General features: G+C 48.2%; 1 protein-coding gene across 1 annotated transcript; it reads right to left on the reverse strand.

Moving 5' to 3' along the window:
- Window positions 1–390: 390 nt before the first annotated feature.
- On the reverse strand, window positions 391–17,105 carry MPL (MPL proto-oncogene, thrombopoietin receptor). Its single transcript, XM_061184350.1, has 12 exons — window positions 17,027–17,105; window positions 16,741–16,873; window positions 16,223–16,401; window positions 15,405–15,703; window positions 14,842–15,004; window positions 14,459–14,585; window positions 9,427–9,608; window positions 9,122–9,264; window positions 6,971–7,130; window positions 6,681–6,777; window positions 4,516–4,603; window positions 391–4,301 (listed from the first exon to the last, which is right to left on the reverse strand). The coding sequence occupies exons 1-12, from the start codon at window positions 17,103–17,105 to the stop codon at window positions 4,014–4,016; spliced, it is 1,938 nt and encodes a 645-aa protein (XP_061040333.1). The 3' UTR covers window positions 391–4,013.
- Between the last annotated feature and the right edge of the window lie 482 nt (window positions 17,106–17,587).

Below are 17,587 nucleotides of genomic sequence, written 5' to 3' on the forward strand. Positions count from 1 at the left end.
CAGAGAGAGGCTAGAAAAAATCGCGTTTTCAGTCATTAGCCTAAGATCAACTCTGATGATGACAGAGAAAATTTGGGGGCCCTTAACCCAAATGATAGTTATTATTTTTAATTTTGAAGCATTCATGCTGTCTCTTTCCAATTACTTTGGAAAACAAGGAGTTAGATGTCCTGGGGTTGGAAATGGGGAGTCCCTTAACCCCAGAGGACATAGAAAGGTCAGGCTGGTCAGGGCCTTAAATGTTAAGCTAAGGAATTTGGACTTTATCTGCCAGGCATTGTGGAGTCAGTGAGAGTTTCCGTGCAGGTAAGGGCCAAACAAAACATTTCTGAGGGCAGAACATAGCCAGCAATTTGCAGCTTCTGGTGTAAGGGTCACTGTAGAGGAAAAGAACAACAGGGTAAATGAGAGTATAACTTCAGGGAATTTGAACATTTAAAAATAAAGGAATGAAAGAAGCCAGTGGAGATTATAACTGACATGGACCTTGAAGTTGGAGGGATTCTAATATGATACAAAATGGTCAAATAGAGTGATGACAGAAAAGGTCAGAGTTGGCTATTGGGAAACAAATCTTCAGTGACCTTGGAGAGAAAGGGATCAGGCGAGGCGGTGCTTGGGTTCCGTTTGGAAGGGGTTGCAGAAAGAAGGGTGGGGAGAATGTGGAGGCAGCAAGCATGGGCTACTTGTATAAGAAATTTGGGAGTGAAAAAGAGGGCAGTGCATGGGAGCTGGAGGGAATGCCAGCATCAAGATGCCTATGCATCTTTGAAGGTGAAGAGCCAGAGGAGATGGAAGAGGGTAGAACAAGCACCTTGCCCAGGAAGGAAGGGGATAGAAAACACAGGGAGCTTTTTCAGTCTAGGGGAGAAAGATCAATTCCTCTTAGGCTGGAGGGAAGGAGAACAAGGCTTTAGAGATAGCTAATTAGAGGCTGAGGAGCTGCTTAGATTGGGGAACTCCCACCGGAAGGACCTGAATGTAGGGAAGCAGAGGGCATGGAGGGAATAAAATATAGGTGATATTCAGGGGGTGGAACAGCCCAGTTGGGATAAAAATAAAGATAACCCTGTAGGGACTACCCTGGTGGCTCAGTGGTTAAGAATCCGCCTGCCAATGCAGGGGATATGGGTTCGATCCTTGGTCCGGGAAGATCCCACATGCCTGCGGAGCAACTAAGCCCGTGTACCACAACTACTGAGCCTGCACTCTAGAGCCCGCGAGCCACAACTACTGAGCCCGCGTGCCACATCTACTGAAGCCCACGCGCCTAGAGCCTGTGCTCTGCAATAAGAAGCCCATGCACGCACTGCAACGAAGAGTAGCTCCCGCTCGCTGCAACTAGAGAAAGCCCGCACACAGCAACGAAGACCCAACGCAGCCAAAAATAAATTTAAAATTAATTTAAAAAAAAAGATAACCCTGTAAACACTATTTACTATATGCATGGCATTGTGTTAACACCGTTAATCCTCACACAGGGAAATAGTAGAAGAGAACGAGATCAGTTCTAAAGAGTCAAGCTAAAGATTTAGAGGTAAGGAGTGAGCAAGGAGTGAGATGAACAGGAAGATCAATCTGGAGGCAACATACAGGTTGGATTTAGGGAGAGAGACTGGAGGCAGAGATATTAGGTAGAGGCTGTAGTAATAGCTCAGTGGAGATGGAGAAGAGGAGGCCGAATTTAGTAAGTAAAAGGGGTCAGGACATGATGGCTGAATCGGTGTAAAGGTGAGAGGTTCAGTGGTTTGGATCTCAATCCTAGTTTTGAGTCCCTAGGAGTAGAGCTGGAGCCTTGAACGTGGCTTGGGGAAGGAATTATGGAAAGTGAGTGTACCAGATGTCATCCATTTGTCCCATCCAGGTCCACTCTTCATCCTCTACTCTGCCGTGTGCCCTGTGAGGCTGACTCATATGGCCTGCGTCAATGGATTCCCTTGGGCTCTGGTTTCTGTTTGTATTCCACCAATGGGAGGATGTTATGGGTTAAATTGTGTCTCTCCCCCCCAAAATTTATACGTTGCATACTTAAGCCCCAGTACTTCAGAGTGTGACCTTACTTGGAAATAGGGTCACTCCAGGTATAATTAGTTAAGTTGAGGTCATTTGGTTGGGCCCTAATCCAGTATGACTGGTGTCCTTGTAAAATGGAAAAGTTTGGACACAGACACACACAGGGAGAACACAATGTGAAGATGAAAGCAGAGATGGAGGTGATGCTTCTACAAGCCAAACACTGAAGATTGCCAGGAAACCCCCAGAAGCTAGGGGAGAGGCATGGAACAGATTCTTCCTCACAGCTCTCAGAAGCAACCAACCCTGCTGACACCTTGAATTTCTAGCTTCCAGAACTAACAGATAAAAAATGTCTGTTGTTTAAGCCACCAAGTTTGCGGTACTTTGTTAGGGCAGATGGAGGAGATCAGGAGATCAGAGAGTGAGAGTTGGGGGAAGGGGAGAGCAGACATGAGCTTTTTGTTCCCCTGGCTCCGTCCCCGCCATATCCCCACAGGTTGGCTGTAGCTCTCTGCCACAGCTCCTGCCAGGTGGCCCTCTCTGTAGCTACTCTCTCCCTGTCTCATAACTACTCTCTCCCGTTACCCCTTGATGCCCAGGGCGGGGTGCGGTGGGTACCAGCTCCCAGCTGTTGTTAGCCCCGGGGTATTGCACTATTCCTTGATGGTTTTCCTAAATCCTGCCTCATCTTTATAAATATGCCCTTTATTAAACTCTCATCCAGATACCCAGATTGAGTGTGTCATCTATTTCTGCCAAGACCCTGACTGACACACTGGGTATATTCAGAGTCAGCAAAAAATACTGTTTGTTTGAGAATTTGAATGGGTCAGGGGAATCCATAATCAGAATGGCCTAAGCACATTTACTGCTGCATATGAATGGCAGAGAGGATGAGAGGCATGGGGTTAAGGCCGCATTGTCCAGAAAGATTTCCTTCATTTAGAAAACATTTATTGAAGGCCTACTACCATGCACCAAGCACTAATCCAGGTGCTGGGGGGTGGGGGTTGGAGGGAAGACAAACAAATCACAGCCCTTGCCCTCAAGGAGCTCACAATCTAGTAACAGAAGACAGACATGTAAAGGGTTACTTGCATAAACCATTACAGGTGCTGTTAGAAGTCTGGGCTGCAGATAAGAACTTTGGAATGGTCAGCATATAGGAAAGGCAATGAGAGCGGATGGGATTGGAGACTGTTAAGAATGGACTCTGGAGGAACTGCAGTAATTAAGGAGTGGAAGAGATTCCAGGATAAGATTAGGAAGGAATAATTACCATAGTTTAGACATATCAAACACTTACTATGTCCTAGTTACTGTGCTTTACTTAGATTATCTCACTAAATGCTCTTTACAACTCTATGGGGTTCTGTTATTATCCCTCTTTTATAGATGAGAAAATTAAGGTTCAAAGGCTTTAAGTTATTTGCTCAAGGCCATACAGCTAGCAAGTGGGAAAGACAGGAATTGAACCCAGCTCTGACTCCAGAGCTTATGCTCTAAACTATTAGTATACTCAGAGAGGCCCGAGCAGAGCCAGGAGAGATGGTGATATATGCAAGCCATGGAGGAGAGAATTTAAAGGAGAAATGAGTAGCCACCAAGACAAATGACAACAGAGAGATCCAATGGATTGAGAATTAACAAAATCTGATTGGATCTTGTGATGAGAAAAATTTGAGGTGAGTTTTGCCTGAGTAGTTTCATTAGCAGAGTGGTAGTAGGGGAATGAATTGAAGTAGTCTGAGGAGTAAATGGGAGTCAGGAAGTGGAGACTCCTTTTCAAGGAGTTTGGCATTAAAGAGGAGACAGAAAGGAGGTGAAATTTAGAGGAGCTTAGTCAAATGAGCCTTGTCCTGGATTTATGTCAGCAGCAGTACTGAAAGATCAGTGTTATGAAGCCCAGCTAGGAGGGTAGACAACCGGGAAGGATGTGAGGTCTGAGATGGTTGTGTTGTTGGGATGCGGTGGGTAGGGAAGTTCAGAAGAAAGGACTAGAGGGTTTGGATCTGTCCAGGGTACTGGGAGCGAGGGGCCTGCCAGCAGCTGAGTGGTAAGTAGGAATGGTTGGCGATGTGAGTGGTGCAGTAGGACCCTGTCTCAGCCATGCGTGGGCACACAGACAGGGGCATGGTCCCCAGGCAAGAAGGCTGTAATCCTCGGTAGTCCATCTGGGCCTGGGAGGAACATAGGGGCAAGGGAGTCTTCTCTGAGGACCTAGGTAGAATTTCAAGGAGGCTGGGTTCCACTTCCTCACAGGTATCTGAGACTGCAGCCTTGGGCTGGGAGAGATGGGGGAGGGGGGGAAGGGGTCTGGATTAGAGCAGGTCCTGTGGGAGCAGGACCTGGATTGTGTAGAAAGGAGGGTTCGGTTGGAGGTAGGACCCAGGGATGGTATGCTGGTGGGCAAGGGCCTTGGAAAAGTTGTGTGGTAGGGCAAGGATCCAGCTCCACACAGGGCTGGTGGTGGGTGGTGGAGAGCAGGGGTGCACTCACCGGACTCAGGGCTGCAGTATCCCTAAGGTACTGGCCTAGGACCCGGTGCAGGTCTGGAAGTGAGGGCCACAGGGCATGCCTCAGGCTCCTTGAGGAGAAGGAAGAGAAGGAGACTGAGTTGTGGGAGTGAGTTAGGAGGGGAGCCCTGAGGGGGGGCCGTGGGGGGAGGCAGTGAGGTGGGGGAGCAAGCTTGGAGAGGTAAGAGTGTAGTCAAGGCAGTAAAGTGAGGTAGTGGAGCAAAGGTGAAAAGGAAACCTCTGGTGGCGGAGGGAACTCAGTAGTGCGGAGGTTCAAAAAAGGGATTTGAGTGTCCTCAAACACTCCTGCCTCAGGGCCTTTGCACTTCCTGTTCTCTCTGCCTGGAACACTTGATTTGTTCCCTCACTTCATTTAGGTTTCTGCTCAGACGTCATCCTGACAGAGAGACCTTCCCTGACTGCCCTAAAATAGAACCACCTCCCTTCCCCATCACTCTCTGTCTCCTGCTCTGCTTATTGTTCTTTATAGCACTTGACTTATTGTGTATTTATTAGATCCTTATATATATCACATATACGAGAATGTAAACTCCATGAGAGCAAAGAGTTTGTCTATTTGCTCATTCCTGTAGCTCCAGGGTGTAGAACAGTGTCCGGCCCATAATAGGTTCTCAAGAAATTAGTTGAATGAATGAATGGAGAGAACCAATGGGGCTTTTATTAAGTTACTGGGGAAGGTGGTCTCTCCAGGAAGAACGTGGATTAAGGTATGTTGGGGGAACCTCCAATTCCTTAGGCTCATATTTCCACATGGAGGGACTTTAGCTGAACGACATTTCAGGCCTCTTCTGTGACCTCACTCATATCTCTCCAGGGAAGGAGGAGTGATGTATCTGGTAAATTGGGGAAAAGGAACTGAGTACGCCTGGTTCAGCAGCACCTCCCTCTTCTCTCCCAACTTTTTTGTTGGATCTGGCTACTTGCACAGAGGCTGCATTGCAGTCTGCTCATACATATGAGTGGATTAAAAGCTCAAAGACATGTTCAAGGAGAGATGCGAGCACAGAAGAGAGGCATCTAATCTAGCCTAGGGCCATCTAAAGAGGCCACCTGCAGGAGTTGCCTTCTGAGCTGAGTCTTCAAGAATCGAGAGATGTTACCAACTGAAGGACTGAGGTGGTATGGATTCTGTCCTTTATGTTTATAACTTCCAATGCCATTTCTCCTCAGCCTTAGTCTCCCCACATAAACAAATCATTCATTAATAACATTTATTTAAGTGTGTGCTATTTAGCAGGCCCTGTGCTGTAGATTTAAGGATGACCAAGTAAGGCATAGGGAAGACATATAAAGAAATGAATGCAGTAAAATGCTTCTGGTACTATGGAAGAAGTCTGTATTGGGGCACAAAGAAAGTAGCCAATAGGGGAAGGTCAGGAAAGGTTTCCTAGGAGTCAGGGAAGAAAGTTATTTATAGATAAATGGGTATTAGTCATCCAGGGAGGATATTCCTGGCAGATGGGACATTATGTGCAAAGGCACTGAGAAGTAAAATCTCTTGACTTGTGGAGGAAATCACCAACAGTCTGGCAAGGCTGATGCACAGGGTGGGAGGGTGGAAATCCTGGCAGGGGCCAGATTTTGCACAGCCCTCCTTGTCATTCTAGAGTCTGGACTTTATCCTGGGGAGCTAATAATGTGACTTAAGGAGGCGGAGTGACAAGTTCATGTGTGCATTTTTAGAAAGATTATTCTGGTGGCTGCGTGAGGCTAGATTGGAGGAAGAAGGGGCTCCGTTTTGGTGAGTCAGGTAGTGCCTGTACTGCTAGAGAAAGAGGGCTATTATTTGAGCGAGCTTTAGGAGGTGGAATGACCGGACCAGACTGGATAAGGGCGAGGGTGGCGCCTAAGTGTTCCGGCTTGGATGACACGGGGACAGTAGCCTTGTTACTGAGATGAGGAGTCAGAAGGTGGGCCTGTTTGGGGTGTCCCGTATAGTGGGCATGTTAGAGTGTAAGGAGGTAGTGCGACCCCCGGGGAAGACGCGCTGGGAGCAGCCGACGCCACAGGTGTGGATGTGGGATTGTCCGGAGAGCGGGTGACATAGAGTGACGCGGGGATGCTTCTTTAGAGGCCGCTGGCCTCGCCCGGACCACGGCCCCGTCTCCCGCCTGACCCGAGCGGTACCTGTAGTGCGCAGGAAACTGCCACCTCAGCAGCAGCAGGCCCAGGAGGGCGCTGACGCCCAGCACCAGGAGCAGAGCGGTCACCAAGAAGATCCAGGCTAACGGACAAAAGCAGTCAGATGTCGGGGGGCCGCGCCTGGCCGGAGCCCCGCCCCCAGGTCCACCAGGCCCCACCCCTCGCCGCCCCGGGGCGCCGGGTAAGTCGGCTCAGCCGCGGCCCCGCCCCTCGCTGAGCCGGCGCCCCTCCGCTCGCGCAGCCGCTGACCGCCTTTGCTCTGGTTCGGCCCTCACCCGTCTCGGAGGTGGTTTCCACCCTCACTGGGTCGGACCAGGCGCTCCAGAGACCATGGAAGGTGGGGCCGTGGAGCCTGGCGCGCAGCTGTACACTGTAGCGGGAGCGCGGGCGCAGCTCCAAGGTCTCTCCCTGGGCCCCGAGAGGCGGCTCCAGCATCTGCGCAGAGGAGAAGCGAGCGGGTGGTCAGGCTCCGGGTCCGGGTGGGCCGGCGTCGGGGCCTCTAGAACTTGGCATCTGTTTGACCGAAATCCTACCGCATTGAGTCCCCGGGGATTTCCCCCAGAGAGCCTCGCTGGCAGAAAACGCTCATCCCAGCGGAAGCTGGCTGGAAAAACACCAGGACAGAGAGCCTCGCCCCGCCTGCGGCCTCGCCCAGCCTGGCGCGGTACAGCCCCGACACACAGACTCATCTACACAGAGTACTACTCATCCTGACACATATACATACGATAAACCGACAGAGATCTGGTACACACACAGTGACCAGGCACGCACCAGACCAGGTCGGGCGATGGAAACCCCGGACACGCTCAGATACTCGGAGCCACGTAGACCAGGCCACAAATAACATCCTCTGAGTAGAGGGTGCCAGCACTGTGCTAGGTGCTGGGGGTACGAGTAGAGATTCCAAGCACAGGGAACAAGAATCGTGTGCACAAGCAGGGAGACATCATTAACTTGATCAGTTAGCAAACATTTATGAACTGCTTATGATATGCCACGCATTGGCATAGGCTAGGCACTGGGGAAAAAGATAAATGAAACATGGTCTCACATGTCTGAAGGGTAAGACACCCACACAAGTAAATAGTTACAAGAAATAATTAGTGCAATAATAATGATATAAGTAAGGTACCACGGGAGCACCAAGAAGAGTGTAATGCTGCCTGAGTTGCTTGATTGGAGGTTACAGAGTGTTCTGTGTACTAAGAGCGTGCATGGGCCGGCTGGATGGTCAAAGGTGAGGTTAAGCCAGTGGTAGTAGGGACATGAGACCTATTAGTACAATAAACTCAACTAATTTGTTGATAAATAGAGGGAAGGGAAAAGGGAGAAGAGTCAAAGATAATTCCAGGCTCGGGTAACTGGGTAAGTGTTGGTGCCACTGTCAGAGACAAAGAACAGGAGAGGTAAGTCTGAGGAAGAAATGCTGTATGGTTCTATTTTATTAGTTCAACAACAGTCAGAAATTATGAGTGGTAATGTCAGAGTAGTGGTTTCCTTGGAGGGTGTGCGTATGTGACCTGTGGGCATGAGACACTTCTGGGGTGCTAGAAATAATCTCTGTCTTGACCTGGGTAGTGGTTACATGGCTGTATACACATGTACAAATTAATCAGTGGAATATTTAAGATTTGTGTTACTTTATGTAACTTATACCTCAGTAAAAAAGTAAAATAAGTTTGGGGAAGAAGATGAGTTCAGTTTTGGATATACTGAGTCTGAAATGCCCTGGAGGCTTTTAGATAGAGCTGTCTGGTAAGAAGTTGTATATATATGTGGTGAATGAGAATAAAAGTAAAGAAAGAAACTAATATTTAATGTATATTGAGCGCCTTCTATCTGCCAGGCAGTATGCTAAATATTTATATATTTAATTTTTACTGTAACTCTGGAAAGTACATAGCTTTATCCCCATTTCACCGATGAGGAAACTGAGACTTCAAAAATTTAAGTAATTCACCTATGGCATAGAAGTTCCTTTCCATATGGGTGTTGGAATCATAAGTTTGGGATGGTTAATGTATAGTCATTGAAACCACAGAGTTGAAGCACTCACTTAGGGAGAACGTATATATTTATTTAGAGGAGAACTGAGTCTTGGATGGGACTGTTGGAAGCACAACTTATTAAGGAATTGTGGAAAGGAGGAGCCAGGAAAGAGTGAGGAGGTTCAGTCAGAGAGGTGGTACGAGAATCAGGAGAGACTGATATCCCAAAAGCAAAGGAAGGAGAAAATTTTAAATAGGAGCAGTCAGCAGTGTCAGATGCCCAAGAGAGATTAAGACACCAGTTGAATCAGATAAAACATAGACAAACAAGCTCAGACATGAATACACAGACACCTTCACTCCTGATAACAGATACAGTGAAACTCAGGGATACCCTGATTATGAGGTCTGGGGGCATTTGTTCCTTGACTGTACCTTCCAGTCCTGATGGCCTTCTCCTGTGTATCGGAGCTGATAGCAGGTCTCTTGTGCTGCCCAGGGTGATGGATGCTGCCATTCCAGTTCCAGCTGCCCGCTGGAGACCTCCCTCCAGTGTAAGTTTGGAGTGGGGATGAGCACTACAGGGACGTCAGCAGGGACTGGCCTAAGCCCTTCTGTGCATGAGACATCATGTCACCAGGGCCACGGGTCAGAAGTATCAGAGTTGGTGATCCTGGGCATGGGGTCAGACACGGTAGAGGTGGGAACTATGTGGGAGGAGAAGGGGAGAAAGTTCTTACCAGCCTGATGGATCCAGAAAGGGGAGCCCAGGTAGCTGTGAATGGCACCCTGGGCTGTGGTCACCTCCACAAGGATGTGAATAACACTGTCATTTCGTGACTTGAAGTGGCAGCGGGAGAACTGGGAGGGCTGTGATCCTGGATTTTTCTCCTCCTCTTCACACTTCTCCCAGACGGGGTCCCTACGAATCAGTCCCATAGAGTCATTGAATCAGGCCTGCCTCAGAGACTAATCCTGATATCCCCCATCCCACAGGGGACTGGATTATAATCTAACTTGTTCTTTGGATGGGCCTCCAGGGCTTTCTCTCCCGTGTCATAATGTTTTGTTTCCTGAGGTTTGTTTTGGTGTCCAGCCTCTTCTTAAGAAAAGAGCTAGATGAGATAGGAAAATAGCATGGGCTATAGAGTTCAGGTCTTGGCTTATTGGTGTATAACTCTGGGCAAATTATTTGATTTAGCTCTGCCTCAGTTTCCTCATTTGTGAAATGGGTTAATAATGCCTACTTTGAATGGTATTATTTCAGAGATTAAAGAGCTTTCATCTTTCTGGAGGAAAACATGTTTTTAACCTGTTCTCATTAGGCGGCCCTCTTAGTCACCTCTAAACGTTATTTTACTAATAGATTATTACGACAGCCTCCTAACTGGCTTTTCTGCCTCCATTTCTGCCACTCCCTTCAATTTACTCTCCACACAGCAACCAGATCCTAAATGTTGATCTGATAATGTCCAGAATATATGACAAATCTGTCCATTTATTTTGATCTTTACCCCTGCTGCATTAGATGAAACCATTATGTGTTGCCTGGATTAAGGCAAATTTCTAACTGGTGATCCTGCTTCCACTCTTACTTCTTTTTAATTGCACAAGGAAACATCTTTTTGAAATGTAAATCATATCATGTCACTCTTTTGCTTAAAATCCTTCAGTGGCTCCCCATCCCCCTTGGAATAAAATCCAAACTCCATACCAGAGCCTATAGGACTCCATACGGTTGAGTTCCTCCCTACCTCCCCATTCTCATCTCCTACAATTCTCACACCAGTTTACCACCCTTCATGCACACAGGCCTTCTCTTTGTGCAGCAGATATACCAGATGAACTGTCTTTGCAGCTCACCTTGCCCTGGGTTGCCCTGCCTCTAGATCTCACGTGACTCACTTCTTCTTGCCACTTGGGTCTCAGCTCACCTGTCACCTCCTTGGCAAGGCTTTCTCCGACCACTCAGTTGAAATTAGCACCCCTCTCCCACCCTCCCACTTAGTCTCTATCATATAACCTTATTCCTTTATTTCTTTACTTGTTTCTCACCCCCTCTTCCCTTCTCCCAACTAAAATGTAAGCCCCAACAATGCCGGAAGCTTTTCTGTTTTGTCACTCTATCCCCAGTGCCTGGTACGTAGTCACCTTCAATAATTGTTTATTGAACAAATAAATCCTGTCTCCTTCCTGATTATAACCCCTAAATGACTAGCTATTACTAAAATTATTTATCATTTTATATATTTTTATGTTTACTAATTTTTTCAACATATAATTGATACTATGTGCCAGGCACTGTGATAGGCCCTATGAATACACAGAGGAATAATTTTCAAGGACTTGTCATTTCAGTGGGAAAGGTAGAAAACAAATAGATGGTATTTTTCTGTGATGTGCACAGGCTGGCTTGGGAATATCAAGGAGGATCATCTAGCCCAGATGGGGAGGGTCAGAGGATAGTTCCCGTGCAAGGCAGTGCTTAGACTGAGTCCTGGACTATAAATAGGACAGGCAAAGGGGACAAACAGACATCCCAGGCACATGCTTGTGCACAGATAAGAGATATGGTACTCTGGGGGAAATTCTAAGTGGTGCAGAATGCTTTTAGCATAGAGGGTCTGGTGGGGAGTGGTAAATGTGAGCAGACCAAGGTCATGGATGGCTTTATTGCCTTTCTAATGAGCTTAAACTTAATCTTGCAGTAATGATGGAGACATTTAAAGCTTTTAAACAGGAATTGTCATCATTAGCTTTGTACTTTAGGAAAGTCACTCTAACTGCAGTTTGTAAGAGAGGATTTGTGAGGGTGGACCAGAAGCAGAGAAATTTATTAGGACAATGTTACGGGTATTTTACATACAAAGTTATGAGGATCTGAAAGTAGGGTTGTGGTAGTTGGGGTAGAGGGAAATAGATGGATTCAAGGGATACTGTAGAGGTAGAAGTGACAAGCGTTTCTGATTGGATATGGAGGGTGTAGAAATGGCAGAAGTTCAGGGTGGAAAACTGAGTTGATAGCAGGATGGACCAGAAGAGGAGGAGCAGGTTTTGGTAGGGAATATGTGAATTCGGTTTTGCCACCTTTTAATCCATTCGTGGCCCCTCCATACTATGGAAATCTGTGCAGTTATTAAAAAGAATGAGTTACATCTTTTTGTAATGATCTCCAAGGCATATTTTTAAGTAAAAAAGTAAGTTACTGGGGCTTCCGTGGTGGCACAGTGGTTGAGAATCTGCCTGCTAATGCAGGGGGACACGGGTTCGAGCCCTGGTCTGGGAAGATCCCACATGCTGTGGAGCAACTGGGCCTGTGAGCCACAATTACTGAGCCTGCGCGTCTGGAGCCTGTGCTCCGCAACAAGAGAGGCCGCGATAGTGAGAGGCCCGCGCACCGCGATGAAGAGTGGCCCCCGCTTGCCACAACTAGAGAAAGCCCTCACACAGAAATGAAGACCCAACACAGCCAAAAATAAAATAAAAATAAAATAATTGTAAAAAAAAAAGTAAGTTACTAAATCATACATATGATGTGATCCAATTTATGTTGAAAATTGAATATTGTGTATAGACATATGTAAATGCATATAAAAACTGGAAGAATGCATTAAAACTGTTAATAGTGGTTTTTTTTTTATTATTCATTCATTCAACAATTTTTTTTTACTGAGCACCTACTGTGTTCCAGGCACCGTGTTAGTTGAGAACATATTGGTGAGTAAAAGCAGACACTGACTTTGCCCTCATGGATCATGTATAGTCAAGATCAGCCTTTCTCAACTGGAGCTCTGAGACAGAATTTTGTTATCAATCAAATAACCATGGGACTTCCCTGATGGCGCAGTGGTTAAGAATCTGCCTGCCAATGCAGGGGACACGTGTTCGATCCCTGGTCCAGGAAGATCACACATGCAGTGGAGTAACTAAGCCCATGTGCCACAACTCCTGAGCCTGACCTCTAGAGCTCACGAACCACAACTACTGAGCCCACGTGCCACAACTACTGAAGCCTGCACGCCTAGAGCCCATGCTCTGCAACAAGAGAAGCCACCGCAATGAGAAGCCCTCGTACTGCAACAAAGAGTAGCCCCCGCTCACCGCAACTAGAGAAAGCCTGCATGCAGCAACGAAGACCCAATGCAGCCAAAAAAAAAAAAAAAATTATGTGAGGTATAAATGTAAAATTGTAACTATGATAAGTATTTAAGAAGGAGAGGTACGTGGTACAACAAGGATGTATAATAGTGCCATTGGACCTAAGGAGGAAGGTCAGGGGAGGGCTCCCTGAGGAGGTGACATTTGAGTTGAGATCTGAAGGATAAATAAAGGTTAAGTAAAGATAGGAGAGTTGTGTAAACAGCATGTGCAAAGATCCAGAGGCAGGAGGGATCATGGCAGGTAGGGGGGAACCAAAACAGGCCAGTACTGGAGCACAGAGCACAAAAGGCAGCATAGTATAAGATGAAACTGAAGGCATTGATAGGGGCTGAGCCTTTTAGAACTTTATATGGTTGCAGTAGTGTTCTTTTCTTTGTCCTAAGATCAATGGAAGCTATGGATCTTGGAAGAGTTTTAAGCAGAGGATGTTGTATTTATTTTTTCACTTTTATTAATTTATTTTTAAAGATTTTTTTTTGATGTGGACCGTTTTTAAAGTCTTTATTGAATTTGTTACAATACTGCTTCTGTTTTATGTTTTGTTTTCTTTGGCCGCGAGGCATGTGGGATCTTAGCTCCCCAACCAGGGATCGAACCTGCGCCCCCTACATTGGAAGGCGAAGTCTAAACGACTGGACCGCCAGGGAAGTCCCTATTTTTTGCACTTTTAAAAACACATGGGCTTCCCTGGTGGCGCAGTGGTTGAGAATCTGCCTGCCAATGCAGGGGACATGGGTTCGAGCCCTGGTCTGGGAAGATCCCACATGCCGCGTAGCAACTAGGCCCATGAGCCACGGTTACTGAGCCTGAGCCTGCGCGTCTGGAGCCTGTGCTCCGCAACACGAGAGGCCGCGATAATGAGAGGCCCGCGCACCGTGATGAAGAGTGGCCCCCGCTTGCCGCAACTAGAGAAAGCCCTCGCACAGAAACGAAGACCCAACACAGCCATAAATAAATAAATAAACCCAAAGTTTAAAAAAAAAAACAAAAAACTCACTCCAGCTCCTGTGTGGAGAATGTTTTGGAGGATCCAAGAAGTGATCAGTTAATAAGTCTTCTCAATAGCCTAGGTGAGAGATGATGATGGCTTGTACTAGGATGATGGCAGTGAAGAACAAAAGTGGACAGATTCTAGAGATGTTTAATAGGAAAAATCAGTAAGACTTGGTTATATACTCGATATGAAGGAAGTGACAGATCAGTGAGGTGTTTGGTGGAAATTCTTGAAGGCCAGGCGAAGTTTTGATCGGATCTGATAGATAGTGAAAAGCTGCAGTACATATTTGAGTAGGGAAAGGCCATGCAAAGTTTGAGTTTAACAAAAGTCAGTCTGTCAGCAGCATGGGGGGTAAATCGGAGGTAGACGAGAATGTAGGCTGTTGGAATGGTCCAGGTGACATGATAAAAGCTGCATGAAACCAAGGTATTCCCAGCGAGTATGAAGAGAGGTTGAAAAGATACAATACCCATTGGAGGATGAGAGCATGGAGGCTGTTTGGTTTGGTGGACAAGGGAGGGGAGTGAAGAGGACCAAGACAATCTCTCCCTTCTTTCTGCAAGGTTGTGCTTCTCTCCCATGACATCAAGCTCAGTCAGCAGTTCACTTCTCACCTGTCTCTGGGGCAGCACCATGCCCTGCTGTGGTAGAAGAAGCCTTGGGAGCTAGCGTGGTCCTGTTGCTGCCACTGACAGGTAACATTCTTCAGGTCCAAGGTAAAGCATTGCAGTCCAATTTCCACTGGGGTCAGAGAAGGAAGTCCCATCAGAGCCCACGTGCTCCTACTCTATAGTGTATCCAGATCATCTTTACACACATAACTTGGAACATTTACTCCTATTCTTTCTTCTCTCCCTGAACATAGTTCATTCTGTCCAGTGGCAAGTTTGAGGTCATCAGGAAGGACCATGGTTCCCAGGGCTTCCATATCCAGCCCAGGCCTCTCTAGAGATCTTTTCTATCTCCTCCCCATCTCCCCATTCCTTTGTTGACTCACCTGCATCCCCAGGCAGGTCCACGGTCACAGGGAGGGACCAAGATCCCCAGGAGCCACGGAGGGAGACCCCATCAGGTTGGCTGCGTAGCTGGAGCCAGTAGGAGTTACCAGGCTGGAGCCCTGAGATGAGGCAGCTTCCACCCTTCACTGTCAGAGATGGAGCCTTGGGAGAAGAATCCCAGCCTCAGAATCTAGGTCTGCCTCTCAGCCAAGAGAGCCTCCACCTCTTATATTTGAAGCCCCACAACATGCCTGCGGAGAGACACTCAGTTCTTCACTGGGTAGATATGCACACAGACTGGGAGCCAGGTCAGTGGGTTTCACGTGGAGGTCAGGGATTTTTAGGGAAATCCCCATTAACTTGGAGGCCTGAAGCTCTCAATTTTGTTGGTATGAATGACCCAAAGTGGGAGATCCCTAAATAGACATGGCTCTTAATCAGAGCCTATACTAACTCTCTAAGGACCAACCCAGTCTGGAATCCCCAAAGTATGGCCTATCCTTTCTTGGGGGCAAAACTGGGGGTAGGAGATAGGAGGTGGAGCAGAAGAAGGCCGGGATACTTCTCTAGTTGTGGAGGTCTGCTCCGGTACATCCTGTTGGGGCATCATGGGCTGAGCACATGGAGACTGGTCCAGAGCCGGGGCTAGGTTTGGTCTCCGCAGAGCTGGGCAGCAGGTTTCTGTGGACAGCAGCAGTGTGACTGTGGGACCAGTGGAGTTCCTTGGATCCTTAGGGCCGTAGCGGAGTTCATGCCTCAGAAATTCACTGATTTCGGGAGCTGGGGCCTCCCAGCTGATCTGAAGTTCCCCTGGCTGGCTCCCTCCCATGGCCTTGATGAGGCTGGGGGGAGCTGGCAGGCCTGAGGGTGAGACAGGGCACATCAGAACTCTTTGGGGGCCACAGTCTACAGCTCAACCCATGGACTGTGGAGAGGGGATACTGGAGGCTGGATTGAGGGCAGCCCCTGGGGCAGGGCAGGGAGGCTCCTCATCCTGTTCTCCTGTCCCCGGAAGAACAGTGACCTCACTGCAGGTTTGTCAGGCTCAGTGCTCCTCAAGGGCAGGGACCTCCCTTCATCTGTGCACCCTTGTCACCTAGCACAGTGCCCGGCACATGGTAGGTATTCTGTAACTGACGAGTGAGTGAGTCAATGAATAGGTTAATGATGGGAAAGTCAGGGTGTCTCTGGTGTGAAATGAAGTCTAGCTCTGGATGCTGAGGCTAAGAGGAATGAGAAGGGGGTCTTGAGGTGCCTCTGGGGGTCTGGTAGTGGGGGGACATCCACATCGTCTTGAAAGAGCACAGCTCAGTCTGATTCTAGGAGCTGGCCTGAGGGCAGCAAACAGGAGGGCCAGGATGACAGGAGGATGGTCCGTACCCACACTATCCACAGAGAGCACCCGCTGGGTCAGATTCTGGTTCAGAAACACGTTCTTCACCCAGAGGTACAGTTGAGAGAAGAGGCGAACTTCATCCTGGGCTGGAAACTGGCACACGTACCGGGTTCCAAAGGGCAGCACACGCTGGGAACTCAGGGGGCAGGCACGGGGCTTCTCCCTGTGGGCACAGGAGAAGTCCATCCTACCTACACGGCCACCTGTTCAGCCCTGAGGACCCGGGTCTGGGCCCAAACCCAACTTCTATTTCCAATACTGCCATTTTTCTTCTCAGTGCCTGGGTGGGATTAGGGGTTACGTAGGGGTGTGAGCTGGGTATATCCAAAGCACATCTATTCATTAAGTGGCTACTTAGGGCATGTACTTGGAGTAGTCCTCTGATAGGGCCAAAGGCAGGGAAGCTACTGGAATGGGGCTCAGCTGTGGTATGTACAGGACAGATACAGGGGAGTGGTATATACATGATACATATATATGATATATATGATGCAGCACATACCCTGGGTAGGCATACAGCAGCTGATATATTTCACTGGGCGCTGCTTCTTCCTCATCCCAGAAGCAAGTGAGGTCCTCAAATGTTCGGGAGAAACAGTTCAGGGACTCTGAGTCCGAGGCCAGCAAGGAGGCATCTGAGGAATAGCTGGTGAGTTGGGCTCTGGGTCCTCCCTGGTATGTTTGTGGGCAAGAGTCGGGGACCAATAGGAGCCTCCTATTTTGCACATCCCCCTCCCAGGGCTCCCTCTTCCTGGGTATAGGTGATCTCCACCCTCCACATACCTCACCTTGGCTGGTGACTTGTGCCAGGTTTTGGGGGGCCGGGAGGAGGCAGGAGATGACCACCAAGAGGGCCCAGGAGGGCATCTTCTCCGGCACTGTGTGCCTGCCTTAGCCCATCCTCCCTGCAGGAAGCCGGGCCCCAATCCCCTCCCGGGCCAGCCCCTCAGGTTCCTGTCAGATACAGCCCCACGTCCTGTCCCTGTCCCTGCCCCTGTGGGGCCCATCCAGACCACACTGGGGCCGGGGGCCAGGGGAGGGGGCGTGGGAGTGGGCAGGAGGGTAGGAGGAATTTGAATGAGAGGATACAGGCCTTTTGGTGGGAGGGAGATGGGGGGGTTACATTTTTTTGACTATGTACCAAAAGCAGAATAAGCCTCTATGTGTGTCCATGTTCACTGCTGTAGAAGGGCGTATTATGAGCATGGAGAGCAACATTTACTGAGTGCTACTTACAATGCTGCCATGTGTTAAGCGCTTTATATCTACTGACTCAGCTAATTCTCATAATAGTCTTATTCTTTCCATTAGAGTGATGAGGAAACTGAGATGCACATAAATTAAAGATT

Source organism: Eubalaena glacialis, chromosome 3 (assembly GCF_028564815.1).
Source record: "Eubalaena glacialis isolate mEubGla1 chromosome 3, mEubGla1.1.hap2.+ XY, whole genome shotgun sequence".
NCBI lineage: Eukaryota > Metazoa > Chordata > Mammalia > Artiodactyla > Balaenidae > Eubalaena > Eubalaena glacialis.